General features: G+C 39.1%; 1 protein-coding gene across 6 annotated transcripts in view; it reads right to left on the bottom strand.

The window, feature by feature from the left end:
• ift80 (intraflagellar transport 80 homolog (Chlamydomonas)) overlaps positions 1–23,892 on the bottom strand; it is a 275,494-nt gene that overhangs the window by 103,184 nt on the left and 148,418 nt on the right. For all 6 annotated transcript variants that reach the window (XM_072255425.1, XM_072255426.1, XM_072255427.1 and 3 more), the window contains one exon: positions 3,084–3,263. In XM_072255425.1, coding sequence (XP_072111526.1) covers positions 3,084–3,263 — 180 coding nt within the window. The remainder of the gene's footprint in view (positions 1–3,083; positions 3,264–23,892) is intronic.

Raw genomic sequence — 23,892 nt, 5'->3', positions numbered from 1 at the left:
ATCACTAGACGAACGCCTTAACCACTTGGCCACGCACCAACACAGAGAAATGTACAATCATGCATTTTGGTAAAAGGAATAAAGGGACTTGGGAGTCCTCATGCAGGATTCCTCAAGGTTAATTTGCAAGATGAGTCGGTGGTAAGGAAGACAAATGCAAAGTAGGTATTCATTTCAAGAGGACTACAACATAAAAGAAAGGATGTAACGCTATGTTATTGGTCAGATTACACTTGAAGTATTGCGATGCCCCTTACTAAGGATATGCTGGCATCGGAGAGAGTCCAAAGGACGTTCACAAGAATGATCCCAAGAATGAAAGGGTTAGCAAATGAGGAGTATTTGATAGCTCTGGGCCTGTACTCACTGGAGTTTAGAAGAATGAAGAGGGATCAAACTGAAACTTATTGAATACTGAAAAGCCTAGATAGAGTAGACGTAGAAAGGACGTTTCCTATAATGGGGTAATCTAGGACCAGAGGGCACAGACTCAGAATACAAGGACATCCCTTTAGAACAGAGGTAAGGAAGAATTTCTTTAACCAGAGGATGGTGAATCTGTGAAATTCATTGCCACAGACGGCTGTGGAGGCGAAGTCATTGGGTATATTTAAAGCGGAGGTCAACAGGTTCTTGATTAATATGGGCGTCAATTGTTACAGGCAGAAGGCAAGAGAATGGGATTGAATGATGGCATTTATCATGCCAAATAGCCTAATTCTGCTCCTATGTCTTGTGGTCTAACCCATCTAGGGACAAAGCTGGTCACTGTCATTTTACACCATCTGTTGATTTGTCCATCTGCAAGAGAGAAATCTTTCATCAACTTGGATCAGCAACAGTAGGAATACTGTTTAGAAATTATGGGTCAGATGAAGGCACTTAGAACACAGGTACAAAAGGAATGCACAAGAGTGACAAATGAATGGTTGTATAGTTACAATATTGATGGTAAACGTTGAATGTTTATTAATGATGAATTACTTGGCTTAGGCTTTCATGATTTGCTCTCCATGGAACAGTAATACAATAACTAGAAAGGGAAATCAGCATGAAAATTCTCATTTGTTGGCACTGATGGGTCTTGATCATCATGGACAGAACATAATCATTTAGTGGTGTAGTATTTTCTACTTCTATTGATGAATAGCTTCATCCAGATCTGCTGCTATACTTGTGCTAACGTAACTAGTACATTTGCTGATACGGGGTCAGTGGCAATATAGAGAATCAGTGGAAGTCTTCAGAACATGACCTGGAGTCCAGTTTGCAGCTGGTCATAAAGAGCACTAACTACTGTCACTCTCATTAAATGTGAGACAGACTGAGGCTTCATTTTATGCTGAAGAGGATGCTTCTGTATGTTCCTGCTATTCCAACAAACGCACTCAGTACAGCCTTAGCATCAGGACAGTTCAGGAAATTAACAAGTTCTGTTAGCAGTTATTGTCCAGAATGAGGTAAGTGTTTTGAGAGCTATATTTATAGAAACAAGGAAATAGTTTAAATCCTTGTAGTTAGAGTTGTATTTGTATAGACAGGTGATTAGCATTAGACAACATCTAATGAAGATGCAAACATATGAGGAGGATTTGGCAGCTTTGAGCCTGTACTCACTGGAATTTAGAAGAATGCAGGGGAAATCTCATTGAAACCTACCAAATGTTGAAAGGACTGGATAAGGTGGATGTGGAGAGGATGTTTCCTCTGGTGGGGGTATCGAGAACTAGAGGGCACAGCCGCAAAATTGAGGGGTAACCCTTTAGAACAGAGGTAAGGAAGATTTTTTTTTTAGCCAGAGAGTAATAAATCTGTGCAATGCTCTGCTACAGGCTGCGGTGGAGGCTATGGGTATATTTAAGCTGGAAATTCATCATTTCTTGATCGGTCAGGGCATCAAAGGATATGGCGAGAAGGTATGTGTATAGGGTTGCGTGTGATCAGGGATCAGCCATGATGGAATAGTGGAGCAGACTCGATGGGCTGAATGGCCTAATTCTGCTCCTATGTCTTATGCTCTTATCCTTTTACAAAATTTCCTCCTTGTAGTCAAATAAAGTCTTTGTCAGACAAAGAACTCATCCCATCACATTGGCTGCTTTTAATGTAGTGTAGGAAAACCTAAAGTATTTTTCTTTACTGTACAATGATTTCCATGATGTTTGTACAAATGCAAGTAACAATGAAAATGACAATTTTGTTGAGTGATGGAAAATTCATGTGATTTCTAGTAATATTGATTGTATTTGCCAAAGTTGGACATCAAGGTATTGTAAAATTCTAAGTGACAAGGTCTCTTGTTATTGGGTCAGCCTGTGAAAAGAGTCAGTTTTTAGAACATTCTTTAAGAGTGACTTGTGCTCTGCATACTTTCCTGCCACCTATTGTAATTCTTCCTTTTGTTCTGCTTCTGCTGCGGTTCCTGTGCAGTAGGCAAGGTTTATAAAATATAAAGTATTCAACAAAAAATACAAGATCTCTCTGTGAAAGGAACTACAGGATGTTCCCTGATCAGCCTGATCACCAGAATAATATTCTGAGGACTCTGATTATACTCTCCTTCAAACTCGACTGGAGGCTTTTAAAGGTCCTTTGGCTTCATATTGTATGCTGCTCCAACAGCACAACCAGGAACCCAGACTAGATGAGAAGCCAAGGAAGGCAAGGATAACTCCCATCTGTTTTTTTGTGGTAAAATACATTGGGATTAGCAGACTGAGGATGGAAGTATTGCATATGGCACTGACCATAATTTATCCATATTAACAATCACTTGAATTGCAAAGTTTCAGCCTTTGTGATTCACAATTTTAGGTTCATTACATATCAAAGATTCAGTTTTGCACTGGAGCCTCTAAGTGTTGTACAGGAACTGCAGTCACCCATGCATGCTCATTATGTTTATGTGCCACCTACACAGCAATGCTGAAATAAAGCTCTCAATATGTGCGTTTCACAATTCCCAGCAAAATCTAGGTTGCAAACTATTTATGTCTCAACTAAAAATGAAGTGCTACACAATCATTTCTATGCCATTCTCTATCATTTGCATTCTGTGAGAATTTGTTATTGTAGAAATATACCTGCATTGATCTTCGCTTTGTCAGTGTGATTTCAAAATTCTTCCACTCCCAGCACTGCTCTATGATATGGGCAAAAAGCACATGACCATTTCCACAAGCACCAGCAATTTGAATACCGTCAACAGACCAAGTAATGTTGAACACACTTCCTGTATTTGGCTTTTCAAGTGCATAGGACCACTGTAACATAGAAAAGTAGCATTTAATCACATTATATTCAAAATATTCAAGCTTCCATTACAAAATGAGGACAACGTATTTGAAAACACATGTATTACTAATCTTACATCTGTGTAAGATCATGACTATTTTGCACAAGAGTCAACTCAGACATTTCCCCACTATCTTTAACAGCAATGCCAAAGCCTCCCAGTATTAACTTTCCAGAGGTCAGCATTGTCCATCAGGTTAGTTGAACAAATCTAGAGCAGAGGATCTGAATACTGAACAATACACGACTCATCCTTTGCACTTAAAAGATTATCCAATATTTGCAAAGCTGATCAAGAATGTTATGGAAAACTCACCTGCATGGTTGGAGCCCCAACAATATTGAAGAATCACATCACTGAGAATAGATGTTCCAATGATAATCAAGTTCAGTGCACTATAGTTGCAGTATGCATGTACAGGATGTTCTGATTCTATAGTTTCACTTCTATGTTCTGCTAAGTGCTCTAGAGTCCAATTCATGAAAACTGCAGCCTTCTCCTTTCTTTCAGTTTTTAATTAAATTACCTTGCTAGCTCATCTGTTCATTCACATATTTCAATACAGCTATCATTAACCCTTCCTAAAAATTTCCATCCTCAATATACCATATTTGCAAACCAGCTGTTGGGTGAAGGATGATTCTTTTTCTTCTAATGTGCTGATTCATCATCCAGAACAAGTATAACTAATATCTCAATACAGAGATGTATGAATGACCAAATAAATTCACAATTATGTACCAATTAATATATAATGTAACTATAGTTCAGGCTATAAAGTAACTCCTTACAAATATTTCTGCTGAGATCTGCTCTGTTAAGTAGAGCATAAAATTGACATTTCCTTCCTAAATGTATGATCTTAGATACAGTAATCTATTCTTACCTTTAAAAATGTTTGTGAATGTTAGTGTACTAGTTTGTACATCATCAATACAATTGTTAGCAGTTAACCTTATTTGATAAGTTCCTATATATACATTTTTACTTAACTGAAAGAATGTTTGGGAAAAATGGAGTAATTAGCATTGGTACAATCTAGCAAAATACACAATGTAAAGCACTAGTTCCTTCTACACAATGTAATGCTGTAAAATGATAACAATTACTATTATAGAAACAAAAAAATTGCAAAGTATTATGGTAATCTGTCCTCTGTTCCATTATTGCTCCAATAACTTAGATCCTTACATGCAATTAAATCACCAGGCAATTAAGTCAAAAAAACCTAACTTCCAGTCAACTGTTCCCTTAAACCATTACACAAGAGAACATTGTAATGTGCAGTGTTACAGTGCAATTCTTTAATGGATAAACTGAACTATTCTGAATCAGGTGGGATGGAAAAAAGATGTTAAGCAAATGCAGTTCCTTTACTCCAATTTAAAAATAAATCTGAGGAGTAACTTCCACATGGTCTTACCCACAAATACTGCCGACAAGCACCTGATGAAGTTACAGAACCTGGGCCTCTGTACCTCCCTCTGCAATTGGATCCTTGACTTCCTAACCAGAAGACCACAATCTGTGCAGATTGGTGATAACATCTCCTCCTCACTGTCGATCAACACTGGCACACCTCAGGAGTGTGTGCTTAGCCCACTGCTCTACTCTCTCTATACCCATGACTGTGTGGCTAGGCATAGCTCAAATACCACCTATAAATTTGTTGATGATACAACCATTGTTGGTAGAATCTCAGATGGTGACAAGAGGGTGTACAGGAGCGAGATATGCTAACTAGTGGAGAGGTGTCGCAGCAACAACCTAGCACTCAACGTCAGTTAAATGAAAGAGTTGACTGTGGACTTCAGGAAGGGCAAGACGAAGGAACACATCCCAATCCTCGTAGAGGGATCAGAAGTGGAAAGAGTGAGCAGTTTCACGTTCCTGGGTGTCAAGATCTCTGAGGACCTAATGTGGTTCCAACATATCGAGGCAGTCATAAAGAGGGCAAGATGACTTTACTTCATTAGGAGTTTGAAGAGATTTGGTATGTCAACAAATACAATCAAAAACTTCTACAGGTGTACTGTGGAGAGCATTCTGACAGGCTGCATTACTGTCTGGTATGGGGGTGGGGGGCTACTGCACAGGACCGAAAGAAGCTATGGAGGGTTGTAAATTTAGTTGGCTCCATCTTGGGTACTAGCCTACGAAGTACCCAGGACATCTTCAAGGAGGGGTGTCTCAGACAGAAAGGCAGCATCCATTATTAAGGACCTCCAGAACCCAGGGCAAGCCTTTTTCTCACTGTTACCATCAGGTAGGAGGTACAGAAGCCTGAAGGCACACACTCAAGAGATTCAGGAACAGGTTCTTCCCCATTGCCATCCAATTCCTAAATGGACATTGAACCCTTGAACACTACCTCACTTTTTAAATTTATATTATTTCTGTTTTTTTTGCATGATTTTTAATCTAGTCAATATACATGTACTGTAAATTATTTATCATTATTTTTTCTTTTATATTATGTATGCATTGAACTGCTGCTGCTAAGTTAACAAATTTCACGACATTTGCCGGTAATAATAAACTCGATTCTGATTCTGACTTATGACCAAGAAACTCAGCACTTTATGTGTGAGTGGCTATCAGTTACCAGGTATTCTAAAATTAGAATTTAACTGTTTCTCTGCCATATAACATTAATTGCATTGTGCAAAATAATGATAGCCTAAATTTGCACTCAGATGCTAACTGATGAACACTCGACCAAATTAATATCTGATAGAAGCTTGCTGAACAAGGCAGCTCTATCCTCAATGACATGGCCTTCCACCAAAATTCAACTTCTGTGTAAATCCCTTCATACTGTAGTAGTTGGAGGAGGGGCAAGCAGGAGGGAGAGCAGGTGGTGGGAGCATACAGAACAGTCCTTGCCAAAGAAACTTTCAGAACTTCCATCACTGGCCCAGGTATTCCTCCAGCTTAGCCAACTATCAAAGCAGCTAAAAACTGAAAATGACTGAACAGACACTCAAAAACCCAACGTTATTAAAATTCAAACTACTAAAGTGGGAAAATTTGAAAGAAATGATAAACTGAACATTCAAATACACTCAATAAACAATGTAAAACCATTAATATTTTCATCTCTCATGACTATTCTCTTTCATTGAAATGAATTTAGGGAAGCCCTGTGAAGAGTGTTTGGGTGCAATTCTTCATGCAAGTGCTGGTGAATGACAACAAATTTGCACTCTGCTATTAGACACTATAGACTGAATCAATGGATGCCTATAGTTCTGATCAGAATCACTATAGAAACTAAAAAAGCCTAAGTATAAGAGGGAGATTGAAAATCTGGTTGAATGGTGAGACAACAACCACCTCTCACTCAACATTAGCAAAACACCCACCATTCAGGCCATGTTCTTTTCCCACTGCTGTCACTGGGGAGGAAGTACAGGAGCCTTAGGTCCCAGACCACCAAGTTCAGCAATGGTTATTACCCTCCAATGTTCAGGCTCCTGAACCAGTGTGGATAACTTCATTCACCTCAACCTATGGACTCACTTTCAAGGACCCTCTAACTCACATTTTCAGTATTATTTAATCTCAGGATATGTACTTCAATAATAAATTAACAGTGAACTTTGAAATTGAACTTTGAGCTCCTGTCAAAAATTGTTAAGCATGGTAGCTTGGAACACTGAAGGATTTCACATTTAGTTCCACATGAATTTTGTGAACACTTTTGAAAAACAATGGCTAATATTTCTTCGGTCTTCATACAGCTACTCCCCATTTTCAATTTAATTGAGCCAATTGCTCTCTACATCTGAAATGACAAAAATGGGAAAATTTTGCTGTTCTGCTTTATGTTTTAGGAGGTGCTTTCTTGGTAATTGTGCCTCTGGCCTTATCATAATTTTGCATTCTCAGCCTGCATTTATAAATCTCTCAATCCTGTTGCTTCATTGCATAAAAGATTTACAGAACTTGTTTTCTCTCTCTCTCTCTCTCTGTCTCTCTCTCTCGCTCTCCCCCCCCCCCCAAATTACATCACAGCCACATTAAAAGTAGTTTCAATCTGCTATATTCTGGTAGTTAAAATGATTGCCATCAGCAATTTAAACTCAACAATAGTTATTTTATAATTTGTACATTCCAATAGAAAATACAGTATTTCACTTCATCACATAACTATTTTATAACATTGGCAGCTAACAGTTTACGAACATTGCATACCACTGTCATCCTTTGGATTGAGCATGACTGGTTATTGTGAGGAGACAATATGATTTGCAGTGTCTTTGTTTCTATGTAATCATTCATTTACAAGTTCTTTTCTTCACAATGTCTTTTTTTTAAATGCTTCCAATATCTAAAGTACACAACAATTTTGCACAACTCTACGGCATCTTGCAGTGCCTGGCAGTAGTGGTCTTTTTAAATTAATACTATTAAAGCAGGTGTTACAATTTTTTCTGGCTAACAACACAAAATCAAAATTTAACTAGGAAAAAATAAAATAAATTATAAAATAGACAAACTAGACAGTCATGTTATATGAGTACTTTAACCAGTTATAAGCTAAACGTGGTTAATGGAAATTTTATCATCTAGTCCCCATGTAATCTTGTACCATTATATAAAATTCATTACTGTGAGGCTCTAAATATACATTTCAGCAATGATGAATTTGAATTTAACTTCTGAGTTGGTATTCTATGTACTTTTCTGGATGTGTGCCTTTGTAAGTAAATGTATAAAATTACAAAGTCATAGACAATTACAGCATGCAGACAGGCCCTTGGATTCAACTAGTTCATGCTGACCAAGCTAGTCCCATTTTCCAGCATTCGGCCATATCATTCTAAAGCTCTTCTATGTATATACTTACCCAAATATTTTTTATCCTTAATTCAAATATACATTTTCAAACTGTCAAGGGAAAAAAAAGAGATCCTATGTAAACAAAAATACAAGATTTCTGGGTAAGGGAAACATATTGCTGATACTTTTCTGGATATCTCAAACTTTAAGTTTGTCATGCAACTTGCTTTTTTTTTTACGTAAAATAGGAACTGTGAAATAGCTTGGTTTTCTGAACACTTGGCAGATAAATGACACAACAATCGGAATTCAAACTTTAAAGAGGCAGGCATCATGGGAATATGGCAATGTTATAACAATGATGTCATAACAAAATTGGTACAACTGCCTATAGCCTGTAAATAAATTTAAAAAAATAATTATATGATAAAATTATTTCAAAGGACGATAAGGAAACCATAGCTCATCTTTTCCTAACAGGATAAATTATAACTCACTGAAGAGACAAGTTAAAAAGTAAATACAGCTAAATAGGAATTACATAATACATCACAGGTATAATATTTCTTACAATTTACTGCATACAATGCCTAGTTTCATGTCAATAATTCAGTATCTTCTTCAAATAATAAGTCTTTGTAAATGAGCCTTGATAGTGAGTGTCAGCAATGTAGGAAATATCACACCCCAGTGTGATTGTGTTCTCAATCAATCATGCACAGAATATGCAATGTGCAATAATAATCATATTTTTTGTGGAAACTTAGGTTTTTTTTTGCCGTCTCACAATGCTTTTGTGGCTGATCGTCACAATGTGTTGAACGCAGAACAGTACTGCACAGGAACAGGTCCTATGGTCCACAATAGCTATACCAACCATAATGCCAATTTAAATAATTCCTATCTGCCTGCACATATTTCTATTCCTTAAATTTTGCTACCATATCTGCTTCCATTATTTTCCAGGGCAGCACTTTTCAGGCATCTACCATTGTCTGTGTAAAACATTTGCCTTGCAAACTTCAAACTCTTTTTCAAACTTTCCCCTCTCCCCTTAAAGTGTTGCCCTCTGGGAATAAGGCAACTCATCCATTCTGTGCCTCTCATAATTTTATATACTTCCATCAGGTCATCCCCCAATGTCCAACACTCTGGAGAAAAACAATTTGAGTTTGTCCAAAATCTCATTACAGTGAATAATTCTCTGATACAGGCATCATCCCTGTAAATATCTCTGCACCCGCTCCAAAGCAGCCTCCACATCCTTTCAAAATATGGCAACAGCACAGCACAGCACACAAGACTCCAAACATGGCTTAATCAAAGTATTATACAATTGCAACATGACTTGGACTTTTATCCCCAACACACTGACCAATGAAGAAGAGTATGCCCTATGCCTTCATTATCACCCTATTCATTTGTGCGGTGGCTTTTGTGGAAGTTACACACTTGTAACAAATAACATACACAAAATGCTGGAGGAACTCGGCAGGCCAGGCAACATCTATGGAAAAGAGTGCAGTCGATGTTTCAGGCTGAGACCCTTCATCAGGAAGATTAGGAGTCAGAGTAAAAAGTAGAGGGAGGGGAGGAAGTAAAAAGGTGGGGGGGAGGGGAGGTGACAGGTGAAGCCGGGTAGGGGAAGAACAGGTGAAGTAAGGGGTTTGGAAGTAGACTGGTGAAAGAGGTACAGGGCTGGAGAGGGGGTATCTAATAGGAGATGACAGAAGGCCATGGAAATAAGAAACAGGGGAGGAGCACCAGAGGGAGATGATGGGCAAGTAAGGAGATAAAGTGAGAGGGGGAAATGGGAATGGTGAATGGTGAAGGAGAATTGGGGGGGGGGGCATTACCAGAAGTTTGAGAAATCGATGTTCATGCCATCAGTTTGGAGGCCACCTAGACAGAATATAAGGTGTTGCTCCTCCAACCTGAGTGTGGCCTCATTGTGACAGTACAGGAGGCAATGGACTGAAATGTCGGAATGGGAATGGGAAGTGGAATTAAAATGGGTGGCCACTGGGAGATCCCACTTTTTCTGACCAACGGAGCATAGCTGGTTGGCAAAGCGGTCTCCTAATCTACACTGGGTCTCACCGAGATACAGGAGGCCACACTAGGAACACCTAATACAGTAGATGACCTCAGACTCACAGGTGAAGTGTCCTGGAAGGAGCGTTTGGGGGTCTGAATGGTCGTGAGAGAAGAGGTGTAGGGGCAAGTGTAGCACTTGTTCCACTTGCAAGGATAAATGCCAGGAGGGAGATCAGTGAGGAGGGTTTAATGCACAAGGGAGTAGTGTAGGAAGCAATCCCTGTGGAAAGCAGAAAGTGGGGTGGAGGGGGCAGAGAGGGCAAGTTGTTCTTGGTAGTGGGATCCTGCTGGAGATGGCAGAAGTTACGGAGAATTATGTGCTGGAAGCAGAGGCTGGTGGGGTGGCAGGAGGATGGGCAGACGTGCACAAAATGGAAGAGATGTGGTTGAGGGCAGCGTACTATATTATATTATATATGGACTGTTCCATGTAGCCAACAAAAAGGCAGGCACAGCTGGGACCCATGAGAGTGCCCATGGTTACACCTTTAGTTTGAAGGAAGTGGGAGGAGCCAAAGGAGAAATTGAGCTAAATTTTGAGCTAAGTGTACCAAATATCCCTTTATTATCAATACACCTTAGGGTCCTGCCATTTATTGTACATTTCCCATTACATTTCACCTCTCAAATGTAACAACTTGTCCAGATTATCTTAGTCATGAATTCAGATAACTTACATTAGATTAGAGAATCCTCATGGAGGCATTCCAGTTTTATATCTTATTATTACATTATGAAGTGTATTTATATAAAGCTATAGGACAGGACAAATACATTAAAAAATTAACAAAAACTATTAACAGAATTAATAAAATGCGACAAAAAAGCATAATCAAACATACTACTCTGAAGGTGAAGGAACCTTTTACATCAAATACATGCTAAAGCAAGAAAAAGAACAAAATCAACACTATGTACAGTTTTAAAATATAGTTATACATTAGGTTTTATTTTGAACAAAATTATTGATTCTCATAGAACCCCAAATGGTAATGTGCTTGAATTTAAACAAATCCAAATGGCTAATATAAGTAAATATGTTATTTAAATATAATTGCCTGGTTGCTACAGGGAAAGGGTGATTTGACAACAACTTTAGGATGTGAAAGGGAATCCTTGAAGTTACTCTCATTGGGTGGCAGCTGTCAACAGACATTGGACTCCTCACACAACTCAGCTGAAAGACGAAACTATATTGTAACCGTCCACCCAGCATTTAAGTTTCACACACATTGACGAATCCTGCTTTAGGTTAGGACTACACTTGTCTTTTCCATAGGTGAATATACAGTACAGTGCCTATGAAAAGTATTCACTCCCTCCCTTGGAAGTTTTCATTGATTTACAACATTGAATCACAGTGGTTTTTATTTGGCTTTTTTTGACACTAATTAACATAAAAGATTCTTTCATTTAAAAGTGAAAACTAATTTCTACAAATTGGTTTAAATTTATTACAATTATTAAACAAAAAGTAATTGATTGCAAAATTACCCACCACCTTCAAGTCAGTATTTAGTGGATGCACCTTTGGCAGCAATTACAGCCTTAAGTCTGTGTGGATCAGTCTCTAATCAGCTTTGCACATCTGGACACTTCAGTTTTTCCTCATTCTTCTTTACAAAACTCTGTCAGATTGCATGAGGATTGTGAGTGAACAGCCCTTTTTAAGTCCAGCCACAATCTCTCCATTGGATTGAGGTCTGGACTCTGACTTGGCCACTCCAGGACAGTAACTATGTTGTTTTTAAGCCACTCTTGTGCAGCTTTGGCTTTATGCTTGGGGTCATGTCTTGCTGGAAAACAAATCTTCTCCCAAGTTGCAGTTCTCTTGCGGGCTGCATCAGGTTTTCCTCCTGGATTGCCTTGTATTTTGCTGCATTCTGCTCCTTGGCCTTGTTGACATTGAGTAAGAAGTTGTTGTTATGGCGCCACACAGCCAGATTTTCAATCACCTTCCTATATGCTGATTCTACACCATCTTTGATTTGACTTACAACAGTGGAGTTGTCAGCAAACTTGAATATGGCATTGAAGCTGTGCTTAGCCATACAGTCGTAAGTGTAAAGTGAGTAGAGCAGGGGGTTTTAGATGTCATGCCGAATTTTTGCAAACTCCTAAAGAAGTAGAGACACTGCTGTGCTTTCTTTGTAATTGCACTTACATGTTGAGTCCTTATATTTCTTTATTCTTTATTTATTTTTCAATACTTTTGTATGTATTTGTTTTTGTATGTCCTGGAAATGTTCTGAAGCATTCTGGGTGTTTCACGTATTTGAGAAATACTGAAAGTTTGGGCTAAGTCAAAGATGTGTCATAGCTGGCTTATTTTGTCTGCCCTATATGATCACATAGCAGCACGAAAGGCTCTTTCAATGCACAGATCCATACAAGAAATGACACATTTCAGCAGTTTCATAAGTTTCTGCTGAGCATATTGTCAAATGTCAATTTATTTTTTATAGAAATCAGAAGCAAGCCAATAATTTTCACCAATGACCCAAAAACTTGAAACTAATTTCCTCAACTATTCTCCCCCCTCACTTGACTTCAATCATCACCTTTGGGGTTGTACTCCTTTCCCTCCCTCCACCTTCTTATTCTGGCTTCTTCCCCCTTCCTTTCTATTGCAGATGAAGGGTCTCAGCCCAAAACATCAACTGTTCATTCGTCTCTGTAGATGCTGCCTGATCTGCTGAGTTCCTCCAGCATTTTGTGTGTATTGATCTGGATTTCCAGCCTCTGCAGAATCTTTTTTTGTTTACTTCTGGCACTGTTTGTAACCTTTTCAATTGAATACAGGAAATATTTTGCATAGCAATATACAAAGGAAGCTAATCTAAAACCTGTTCCCGAACATTAGTCACTCCATGTGCATGGATGATCTTGTCGTACAGCTACAGATTGGCAGGTATGATACTGTGGCCATCACTGAGACGTGGCTAAAGGATGCATGTCTCTGGGAGCTGAACGTCCAGGGATACACAGTGTATCGGAAGGATAGGAAGGTAGGCAGAGGGGGTGGCGTGGCTTCATTGGTAAGAAATGATATCAAATCATAGAAAGAGGTGATATAAGATGGGAAGGTGCAGAATCTTTATGGGTTGAACTAAGAAATCGCAGGGGTAAAAGGACCATAATGGCAGTTATTTATAGCCCTCCAAACAGCTGCAGTGATGTGGACTACAAATTACAACAGGAAATAGAAAAGGCTTGTCAGAAGGGTGGCGTTATGATAATTGTGGGAGATTTTAACATACAAGTGGATTGGGAAAATCAGGTCGGCACTGGGTCTCAAGAGAGAGAATTTGTAGAATGTCTGCGAGATGGCTTTTTAGAACAGGTTGTTGCTGAGCCCACTAGGGGATTGACTGTACTGGATTGGGTGTTGTGTAATGAACCAGAGGTGCTTAGAGAGATTGAGTTGAAGGAACCCTTAGGAAGCAGTGATAATAACATGATTGAGTTCACTGTGAAATTTGAAAAAGAGAAGCCAAAATCCGATGTGTCAGTATTTCAGTGGAGTAAAGGAAATTACAGTGGCATGAGAGAGGAACTGGTCAAAGTTGACTGGAAAGGGACACTGGTGGGAAGGATGGCAGAGCAGCAGTGGCTGGAGTTTATGCGAGAAGTGAGGAAGGTACAAGACAGGTATATTCCAAAAAAGAAGAAATTTTCAAATGGATAAAGGATGGAACCGTGGCTGACAAGAGAAGTCAAAGCCAAAGTTAAAGCAAAGGGGAGGGCATACAAGGAAGCAAAAATTAGTGGGAAGACAGAGGTAAGTTTTTAAAAGCTTACAAAAGGAAACTAAGAAGGTGATTAAGAGGGAAAAGATGAACTATGAAAGGAAGCTAGCTAATAATATCAAAGAGGATACTAAAAGCTTTTTCAAGTATATAAAGAGTAAAAGACAGGTGAGAGTAGATTTAGGACCGATAGAAAATGATGCTGGAGAAATTGTAATGGGAGATAAGGAGAACGCGGAAGAACTTAACGAGTATTTTGCATCAGTCTTCACTGAGGAAGACATCAGCAGTATACCGGACACTCAAAGGTGGCAGGGAAGAGAAGTGTGTGCAGTCACAATTACGACAGAGAAAGTACTCAGGAAGCTGAATAGTCTAAAGGTAGATAAATCTGCCAGACCAGATGGAATGCACCCTCGTGTTCTGAAGGAAGTAGTTGTGGAGATTGCAGAGGCATTAGCGATAATCTTTCAAAAGTCAATAGATTCTGGCATGGTTCCGGAGGACTGGAAGATTGCAAATGTCACTCCGCTATTTAAGAAGGGGGCAAGGAAGCAAAAAAGAAATTATAGACCTGTTAGCTTGACATCGGTGGTTGGTAAGTTGTTGGGAGTCGATTGTCAAGGATGAGGTTATGGAGTACTTGGAGGCATATGACAAGATAGGCAGAACTCAGCATGGTTTCCTTAAAGGAAAATCCTGCCTGACAAACCTATTACAATTTTTTGAGGAAATTACAAGTAGGCTAGATAAGGGAGATGCAGTGGATGTTGTATATTTGGATTTTCAGAAGGCCTTTGACAAGGTGCCACACATGAGGCTACTTAACAAGATAAGAGCCCATGGAATTATGGGAAAGTTACATACATGGATAGGGTGTTGGCTAATTGGCAGGAAACAAAGATTGGGAATAAAGGGATCCTATTCTGGTTGGCTGCCAGTTACCTGTGGTGTTCCAAAGGGGTCCGTGTTGGAGCCGCTTCTTTTTACGTTGTACATCAACGATTTGGATTATGGAATAGATGGTTTTGTGATGAAGTTTGCTGATGATAAGAAGGTAGGTGGAGGGGCCAGTAGTGCCGAGGAAACAGATTTGGATAGGTTGGAAGAATGGGCAAAGAAGTGGCAAATGAAATACAATGTTGGAAATTGTATGGTTGTGCACTTTGGCAGAAGAAATAAACAGGGAGACTACTATTTAAATAGGGAAAGAATTCGAAGTTCTGAGATGCAATGGGACTTGGGAGTCCTCATACAGGATACCCTTAAAGTTAACCTCCAGGCTGAGTCAGTAGTGAAGAAGGCTAATGCAATGTTGGCATTCATTTCTAGAGTATAGGAGCAGGGATGTGATGTTGAGGCTCTATAAGGTGCTGGTAAGACCTCACTTGGAGTACTGTGGGCAGTTTTGGTCTCCTTATTTAAGAAAGGATATGCTGACGTTGGAGAGGGTACAGAGAAGATTCACTAGAATGATTCCGAGAATGAGAGGGTTAACAAATGAGGATCGTTTGTCCGCTCTTGGACTGTATTCCTTGGAGTTTAGAAGAATGAAGGGGGACCTCATAGAAACATTTTGAATGTTGAAAGGCATGGACAGAGTGGATGTGGTCAAGTTGTTTCCCATGGTGGGGGAGTCCAGTACGAGAGGGCATGACTTAAGGATTGAATGGCGCCCATTCAGAACAGAGATGCAAAGGGTGGTGATAGCCAGAGGGTGGTGAATCTATGGAATTTGTTGCCACGGGTGGCAGTGGAGCCCAAGTCATTGGGTGTATTTAAGGCAGAGATTGATAGGTATCTGAGTACCCAGGGCATCAAAGGTTATGGTGAGAAGGCGGGGCAGTGGGACTAAATGGGAGGATGGATCAGCTCATGATAAGATGGTGGAGCAGACTCGATGGGCCGAATGGCCGACTTCTGCTCCTTTGTCTTATGGTCTAAGTACCAAAGCCAGCTTAGACCAAAGCCAGCATGGTGACATCAAACTGCAATCAATCTCAGGTTTAATGCAACTTATGTTGTTTGTTCATGTGACCTTTACAGAGTGGGCCACAGAAGCATGTCATGGCCAGCAAGCTGAAGGCATTGACTTATTATCAGGTATGTAGATGCTCTTGAGAATTTTTATTTGTGTTTCATTCCACCCAACTTACCTGGCTGCCAATTTTATTGGGCTAAAGGTCACCAGCCTAATCTTTCCCAATCTGATCATAGATCTTGGTGGTTTGAAGGCAATCGATATAATAGTTGGGAGTTCAATGTATAGAGCAAGAACTGAGACAATAAGTTGAAGATAATAATAGCTCTTTTCTTAGCACGAATCTGCAACTGCAACATAGGAAGTCTGCACTGCCTGCTGTGAATTAGGTAAAGTCTTTTTCCCTGGTCAAATGTCAAATGCGTTATGGTGAGAAGGGGAAAATTTATAAGAGATTTATGAAGCAAGGTTTTCTCCTTACACAGACAGTGGTAGGTGTCAGGATGGCACTACTGGGGAAGGTGGTGGAAGCATATTTGATAATAACATTTAAGATGCATTTAGAGGTATAGATACAGGGTATAGAAGGATATGGATCTTATGCAGGCAGATGTTTGGTATTGTGGTCAGCAAAGACATGGGCTAAAGGGCCTGTTCTGCGTATGTACTTTTCTATGTTTTATATTCTCAATTCCTAGTTCATGTAATTAAAAACCAGAAAAGTCAAAGTAAAGAATATAAATGCCAAGTTTAAAAAATGGTAGAGACAAAGAAAATGCTGGTGCATGAATGAGAAAGTTAAGCTAATGAAAGACTTTAAAGTGAGGTAATTTATTTTCTTTTTAGTTACTATAAAGCAAACAGCAGTATCTAGTTTCTTTGTCTTAAATAATGAGCACAATTTTTTTTCTTTAACATGCTTGGAAAGTACACTTCAATATTATTTCTTTTAAACCTTAGAAGGTTTGCTTTTAAACATTAACACACAACACAATGAATATTAAATTCCACCCTTAAATTATGTTTAACTTGTGGAAATATTGAAAGTCTCCATTAAGTAGATCTAAGCCTTACGACAGAAGAGGCAAAATCATATTAGTAGCCAAAGAAACAGTGAAACTAAATTCAGAATACAGTGCAGCACTTTTGGCAGTCTCTAGGACAATTACTCTTAGATGAGAATGGGCAGAGAGTGGCAGTAGGGTGAGCAGAAAATAGTTACTCCTCTGTATTGCCCTTTACCAATTTTTTTTTTGAACAGTGTACCAAGAAAGGTGGTAGAGTTTAAAATCTGCAGACTGGGCCCTGATGATTTCACAAAACTCAAATTCCAATGATGGTTTTTGGGGAGTGGGGTAAGGGCATTGTCAGATCATCAAGTAAAGTTTGTTAAAAAAAAACAGAATCTTGGGACAAATTAATGAAGTACTGGGGATTTGCTTGAAACACCCTTGAGATACTTTGGGTCCTTGCTGTAATAGAAGTGGAAAATTAATGCAAGTTTTGCTTCTTCTTCAAAGGGGAGTTGTGCACTGACAGATTTTACAAGGGAGTAAAGCCTGCTTTGCACTGGGCTCCAGTAATTCATTGCAGTTAATCCTCCAGACACTCTGCTTTCACTCCTCCCAGCCACTAACTCTAATTGCAAAAAACTATGCCACCCCATACAAAAACAAAACTTTCTCACCCATTACAGCAAGATACATTTTCCTCCCCAACAGTAGCACGACACAACCATCCACCTCCGTTCGTAGACAGGCAACTGGCAGACAGCATGCCTACAATATTCTGGCTATGGTCCTCTTCTATTGATATTATATCTGGACACTGCTGATTCCTGTCTGATTTAAGTACGAGTAGAAATCACCTTGCTATCTGGCCAGAAGAGAACACAAAGATGTCCTGGTTGGTAATTGGCTACTGAAAACTTTCTCTAGTGTAGGTGGTCGGAGAATTTGGGATAAAATTGATATGAGTGAGAGAATAAGCTAAAAGGAAATAAGTGGAGAAATATTGGGATTAATAAGGTTGCTCTGAGAGCCAGCATAGACTTGGTGTGCTAAGTGGCTTCCTTCTATGTCAAAAGGAAACATGAGAACCTTCCTACTCAATTCTGCTGCCCTCAAACTGAGTCCCTCATGAAACATTAAAGTGTGGTAGTGTCTTATTGAATGATTTTGAGTAATGTAATGAGAGATTTAGTTTCTGACAAAGCTTTAATCTTTCATATGTATAAACACAGAAAGCAGTAAGTGTAGAAACTTGTCCTTATAACAGTTGTGCCAAACAATCTTTGCAAAAGTTTGATACAAAGCCAATGGTTTATGCAAATTTTCATTTTAATTACAATATTTCTGAAAAATATACAGAATAGAAAGAGAATTCTGTAGAAATTGTTATGCTTGTGCTTCCTCATTCAAAATCCATGATGAGATTTGTAGAGACTTTCCTCAAAAGGGTTTAAAGCTTTTGAAGTAAATAGTCAGGTCCCAAGATTCATTATATCCTGGTTGTTACGTGTTGCCTTTTCCAATGAAAGAAGTATGAGCTTTTAACAATTATTAGTAACATCACAGGCACCTAAGTGGATGGTATTGGAAAGTAAGAAACATAAGCAAAAAGAGGTTGGTAACACAAAAAAAAAAGTAGAGAAAATGTGAAAGAATCAATCACAATATACAAATCATGCTGCACTGACAGCAGTACAGTGACATTTTTGAGGTCTGCAACCTCTCACCAAGCACTCCATGTCAACATCATAATACTCATCATAAGGTGTGGGTGCTCAAGTTGCATTTGTTGCAGCTGAGCTGTACAGGTACCATGTTTATTAGCAGCCTCTACTTTGAGTTATTGCAGAGCTTAGCAGCAAATACTTTCCTCCAGTTCCATATGCTATATATGCCTAATATCTTTTCTCCAGATATACCTAGTAAAAGAGAGGCAAGAGTGGATATCAAGCAGTTAGAAAATGATGTAGGAGAGCTAGCAATAGGGAACAAAAGACAAATGAACTGAAGAAGTACAATGCATCACTCTTCGCTGTGGAAAAAACCAGCAGCATGCCAGAAACTCGAGAGTGTCAGGGGTAGAAGTGAGTGCGTTACTATAACTAAGGAGAAGGTGCTTGACATGTTGAAAATTCTAAAGGTAGATAGTCACCTAGACCAGATCTGAGAGAAGTAAATGAAAAGACTGTGAAGGCATTTGTAGTGATCGTCCAAGAATCACTAGATTTTGGAATGGTTCCAGAGCCCTGGAAAATTGCAAATGTCACTCCACTCTTTAAGAAGGAAGGGAGGAAAAAGACAGGAAATTATTGGCCGGTTAGCCTGACCTCAGTGGTTGACAAGATAGAGTCCATTATTAAGGATGAGGTTCAAGTTCAAGTTTAATTATCATTCAAACAGGCCCATGCACACAGCTAAACAAAAGTGTTCCTCCTGGACCGAGGTGTAAAAGACAGTACATTCGGTCATACACAGCACATACAGTCAGAAAAATATTAGCACAAGTCCCTGAGTGGCATGATCTGAAAATTGTTGGTGTATGAGATGTTGTCCTGGAAAACAGGTATGCAGCAGTGCCTCATCTCGCAATGTGACAACTGCACACAAAGGCAATCCAGCTTGTCTTCCAGAGAGTGAACACTGATCAGAGAGCCAGCCTGCAGGGACCAGCCCCCAACTCAGCATGGATTGCAGTGCACCTGCTGCACCTCTGTACTCTCGCAGAACACCTCTGCTGCCTCATACCCTGGATGACTGTAACAGAGCCTGGTCTGAACAACAACCGAGGCTATACTGCTCCCTGATTGTCAGTCACGCCAATAAATCAATGAACTTTTGTATTATCAATGTCCACCAGGGTACTGAAATCACAAGGAAAAAATTAAGACACATACTTGCACCATTTGTTGACTCGGTGAGGCTGTGCAATCAAGTTTTCAGGGTACTTAGAGGTGCAAAATAAAATACGCTGAGGTCAGTATGGTTGACTTAAGGAGAAATCTTGCCAGTCAGATCTTCAGGAATTCTTTGCACATGAGGCTGCTAGCATGGATAGAAGATTGACTGACTGGCAGAAGGCAAAGAGTGGGAATAAAGGGGGCCTTTTCTAGTTGGCTGCTGGCGACTGATGTTGTTCCACAGGGGTCAGTGTTGGGTCTGCTACCATCCATGTTATGTATTAATGATCTGGATGACAGAATTGATGGCTTGGTGGCCAAGTTTGAGGATGATACAAAGATATGTAGAGGACAGGTAGTGTTGAGAAAGCAGGGAGTCTACAGAAGGACTTGGACAGATTAGGAGAACAGATAAAGAAATGGCAGATGGAATACATTTAGTCCAGTGTATAGTCATGCACTTTCATAGAAGGAATAAAGAATTAGACTATTTTCTAAATGGGAGTGAATTCAGAAATCAAAGGTCCAAAGAGAGTTGGAAATCCTAGTGCAGATTCCCTAAAGCTTAATTTGCAGGTTGAGTCAATATTAAGGAAGGCAAATACAATGTCAGCGATCATTTCGAGAGCACCAGAATATAAATGCAAGGCTTTATAAGGTATTAGTCAGACCAAATTTGGAGTATTGTAAGCAGTTTTGTGTCCCATATCTGAGAAAGGATTTAATGGCATTGGAGAAGGTCTGGTGGAGGTTTATGGGAATGATCCGAGTGATCCGAGGAATGAAATGGTTATGTATGAGGAGTATTTGATGACTCTAGGTCTCTACTCGGTAGAGTTTAAAAGAATGGTGGGGTGGGAGGAGCGGGGGGAGGAGGCGAGATCTAATTAAAACCTACCAAATATTGAAAGGCCTAGATAGAAGGGATATTGGAGAGGATGTTTCCAATAGTGAGAAAGTCTAGGACAAGAGGGCATAGTCTCAGAATGGAAGGATGTCCCTTCAGAACAGAGATGAAGAGAAATTTCTTTAGCCATAAGGTAGTAAATCTCTGGAATTCATTGCTACAGACGGCTGTGGAGGCCAAGTCATTGTGAATGTTTAAAGTGAGGGTTCATAAGTTCTTGAATAGGAAGGAAGTCAAAGGTTATGGAAGGAAAGTAGGATAGGTGGGTTGAGGGGGAAAATAAATGAGCCAGGGCTGAATGGCCTAATTCTGCTCTAATCTCTTATGGTCTTATAATGCATAACAACAGCGCATATACAGTGATGTGTTGCGGCCAGTGGCACGGGGAACATTTACTGGTAGAGGGAAGAATAAATTCAACTAAATACCAGCAAATTCTGGAAGCAAACATCACACCGTCCGTAAAAAAACCGAAGATGAAAAGAGGATGGCTTCTACAACAGGATAATGAACCTAAACACACCTCAAAATCCACAATGGACTACCTCAAGAGGTGCAAGCTGAAGGTTTTGCCATGGCCCTCACAGTCCCCTGACCTAAACATCATTGAGAATTTGTGCATGGACCTCAAAAGAGCAGTGCATGCAAGACGGCCCAAGAATCTCACAGAACTAGAAGCCTTTTGCAAGGAAGAATGGTCGAAAATCCCCCAAACAAGAAATGAAAGACTCTTAGCTGGCTACAAAAAGCGTTTACAAGCTGTGATACTTGCCAAGGGGGGTGTTACTGAGTACTGCCATGCAGGGTGCCCAAACTTTTGCTTCGGGCCCTTTTCCTTTTTTGTTATTTTGAAACTGTAAAAAATGGAAATAAAAAAGTTTTCTTGCTTAAAATATTAAAGAAATGTGTCATCTTTAACTCTATGCCTTTACTCGCTTAGCTATACAGAGTACCAGAAATTTTGACCAGGGGTGCCCAAACTTTTGCATGCCACTGTATCATCAAAAACCAAAATTATCAGTGTGTGCATTTGGAAGAGCGCCATCAAAGTTACATGTAGAAAAAAAAGTCAGGAGAAAGAAAACCATCCCCAGCATCTTTGAAAGCTTAGCTTCAAGTTCACCAGGTTGGCCACTGGTGAATATTTGCTGAAATAATTGTTCCACAAATTTCTATAAAATGATTTTTAAAATTTAAGTCTTTAAGTATAATCTGCAAAGAAAATCATAGGAGCTGTTAAGGTAGGCTAAATGAAAATGTAACTATCCCTCAATGAATCATCTGACAAAAATCTATCAAATGCTCTTAAGAGTTACAGAGATTTTAATTGTTCACTTAGAGTTGAACAAACAAAGTATTCAGATCAAATTGAATGTTGTAACTAATTCTTTCTTTATTAATAAACAATGTGTTGGCTCTAATGCAACAAAAGACTGAAGTAGATAGGGCATACGAAAATATTTTTTTAAGATTAAGATATGCAATAATGTTAAGATTTTAGTTTATAGAGAGTGATTATAGAGAGTAAGAGCTTAGTGAATATATCTTATAGAATTTTAAGCCCCAATTTTCATGATGCATTACAAAAGAACTGGAATTGCAAGAAAACAAATTTCCCATCTTGAGTTATCTAAGGGTTAATGACATATGTACCAGCAATATTCTAAGCAATAATATGCTGATTCAGCAGCTTTTGCCTGCAATGTGTTTGAAAGAAATGTCCACAATTTTGCACAGCTAGTCAGATCTGGAACTCTTCAAACAGTAATTACTTCAGTGGCGTGACTTGCTTTCACTCAATAGAAAACCCTCCCCCATTTCCTCGTATGTCTGTTTCTCCAGCCACTGTTTACATACTGTGTCAGAAGGGAGGTTTGCTGGTGGAGGTTTGCAAGATGAAGTGATGATCTTGGATAGTAATGTTATAAATCAGTGCTTCAGGCTATTACACAATGGATTCCAGCTGGCTCTTGTTAGCTCCTCATAGCTGACTGAACTACTTTGGCAGCTTGAAAACCAAGTTCTGTATAAATCCTTAGCACCATGATATTCTGCAGAGTGCTGACACAGACCTCTAATACTGAGAAGAGAGACTGCTGACACAGTTTCTGATATCAACTGCCAACTGTTCACTAATTCAAACAATGAATACAGGTCTCTTAATATTGGAGGGTTAAACAGTCTCTGTCTTAGTCTGGTCAAGTCATGAACTCTTGATTTGTTGAGTTAGACCATTTTTATTTTTTAGCAGTTATATGAGCCTAGATATTACATAGCATATTATATTACAAGCAACACTTAGGTATCAAAGTAATCTATTTGGAGATATTAAATCATTATTTTAAATAGATTAATGTTTCCTATAAAATAGTGGACAACTAAATTAAACTGTGTTTTCATTATAGATTCACAAAGCATAATTTCTATGGAATGGAAAACCTCACTGCAATAAAAAAAAAGTGAAGATACAATATTGCCAATAGATATACTGTAACAGAAAACAAAAGCCAGATACCATGGTAAGAGGGATTTAAGCTCTGCAAATAAAATGATTAAAATGCTGCATTTGGTTGCAAAATACTCTTAAAACATAAATTTCTAAGAAAATTTTACTAAAAATTACAAATAATTTTTAAAAATGTTCACCAGTAATTATTAGCACAGACATAATAGGAATTAAGAATTTCTGAGGCATTATTTTCTTTCATTTAGATCCCAGTAATGAAGCTTAAAAGTCCAGGTTTGTTTATTGAATTCATGAAGAATTGCTACTGTTTGGGTAAAAAATATTCTTCTCATATCTCTCTTCAATGGTTGGCAACTTATTTTCTGACTATGACCCCTGGGTCTAAACACTTCAGACAGATGTAACATCAACTTCATATCTGATAGGGCTAGTTCTTACCTCTTCCCTACTCCTCACCTACCCATCACCTCCCTTCAGACCTTCTACTTTTTCACCTATCACCTCCCAGTTTCTCACTTCATGTCCTCTCCCTCACACACCCATCTTCCCCCTCATCTGGTTTCCCCTCCCCTTACCTACTTATTCTGTCTTCTTTCCCCTTCCTTTCCAGTCCTGATGAAGGGTCTTAGCCTGAAACATTGACTACTTATTCCCCTCCATAGATGCTGCCTAACCAGTTGTGTACTCCAGTAAGAATGCTACAT

This window comes from Mobula birostris, chromosome 4 (genome assembly GCF_030028105.1).
Source record: "Mobula birostris isolate sMobBir1 chromosome 4, sMobBir1.hap1, whole genome shotgun sequence".
NCBI classification, from domain to species: Eukaryota; Metazoa; Chordata; class Chondrichthyes; order Myliobatiformes; family Myliobatidae; genus Mobula; species Mobula birostris.
Note: the sequence above shows the minus strand (reverse complement) of the source record. Positions and strands in the feature narration are given on the sequence as shown.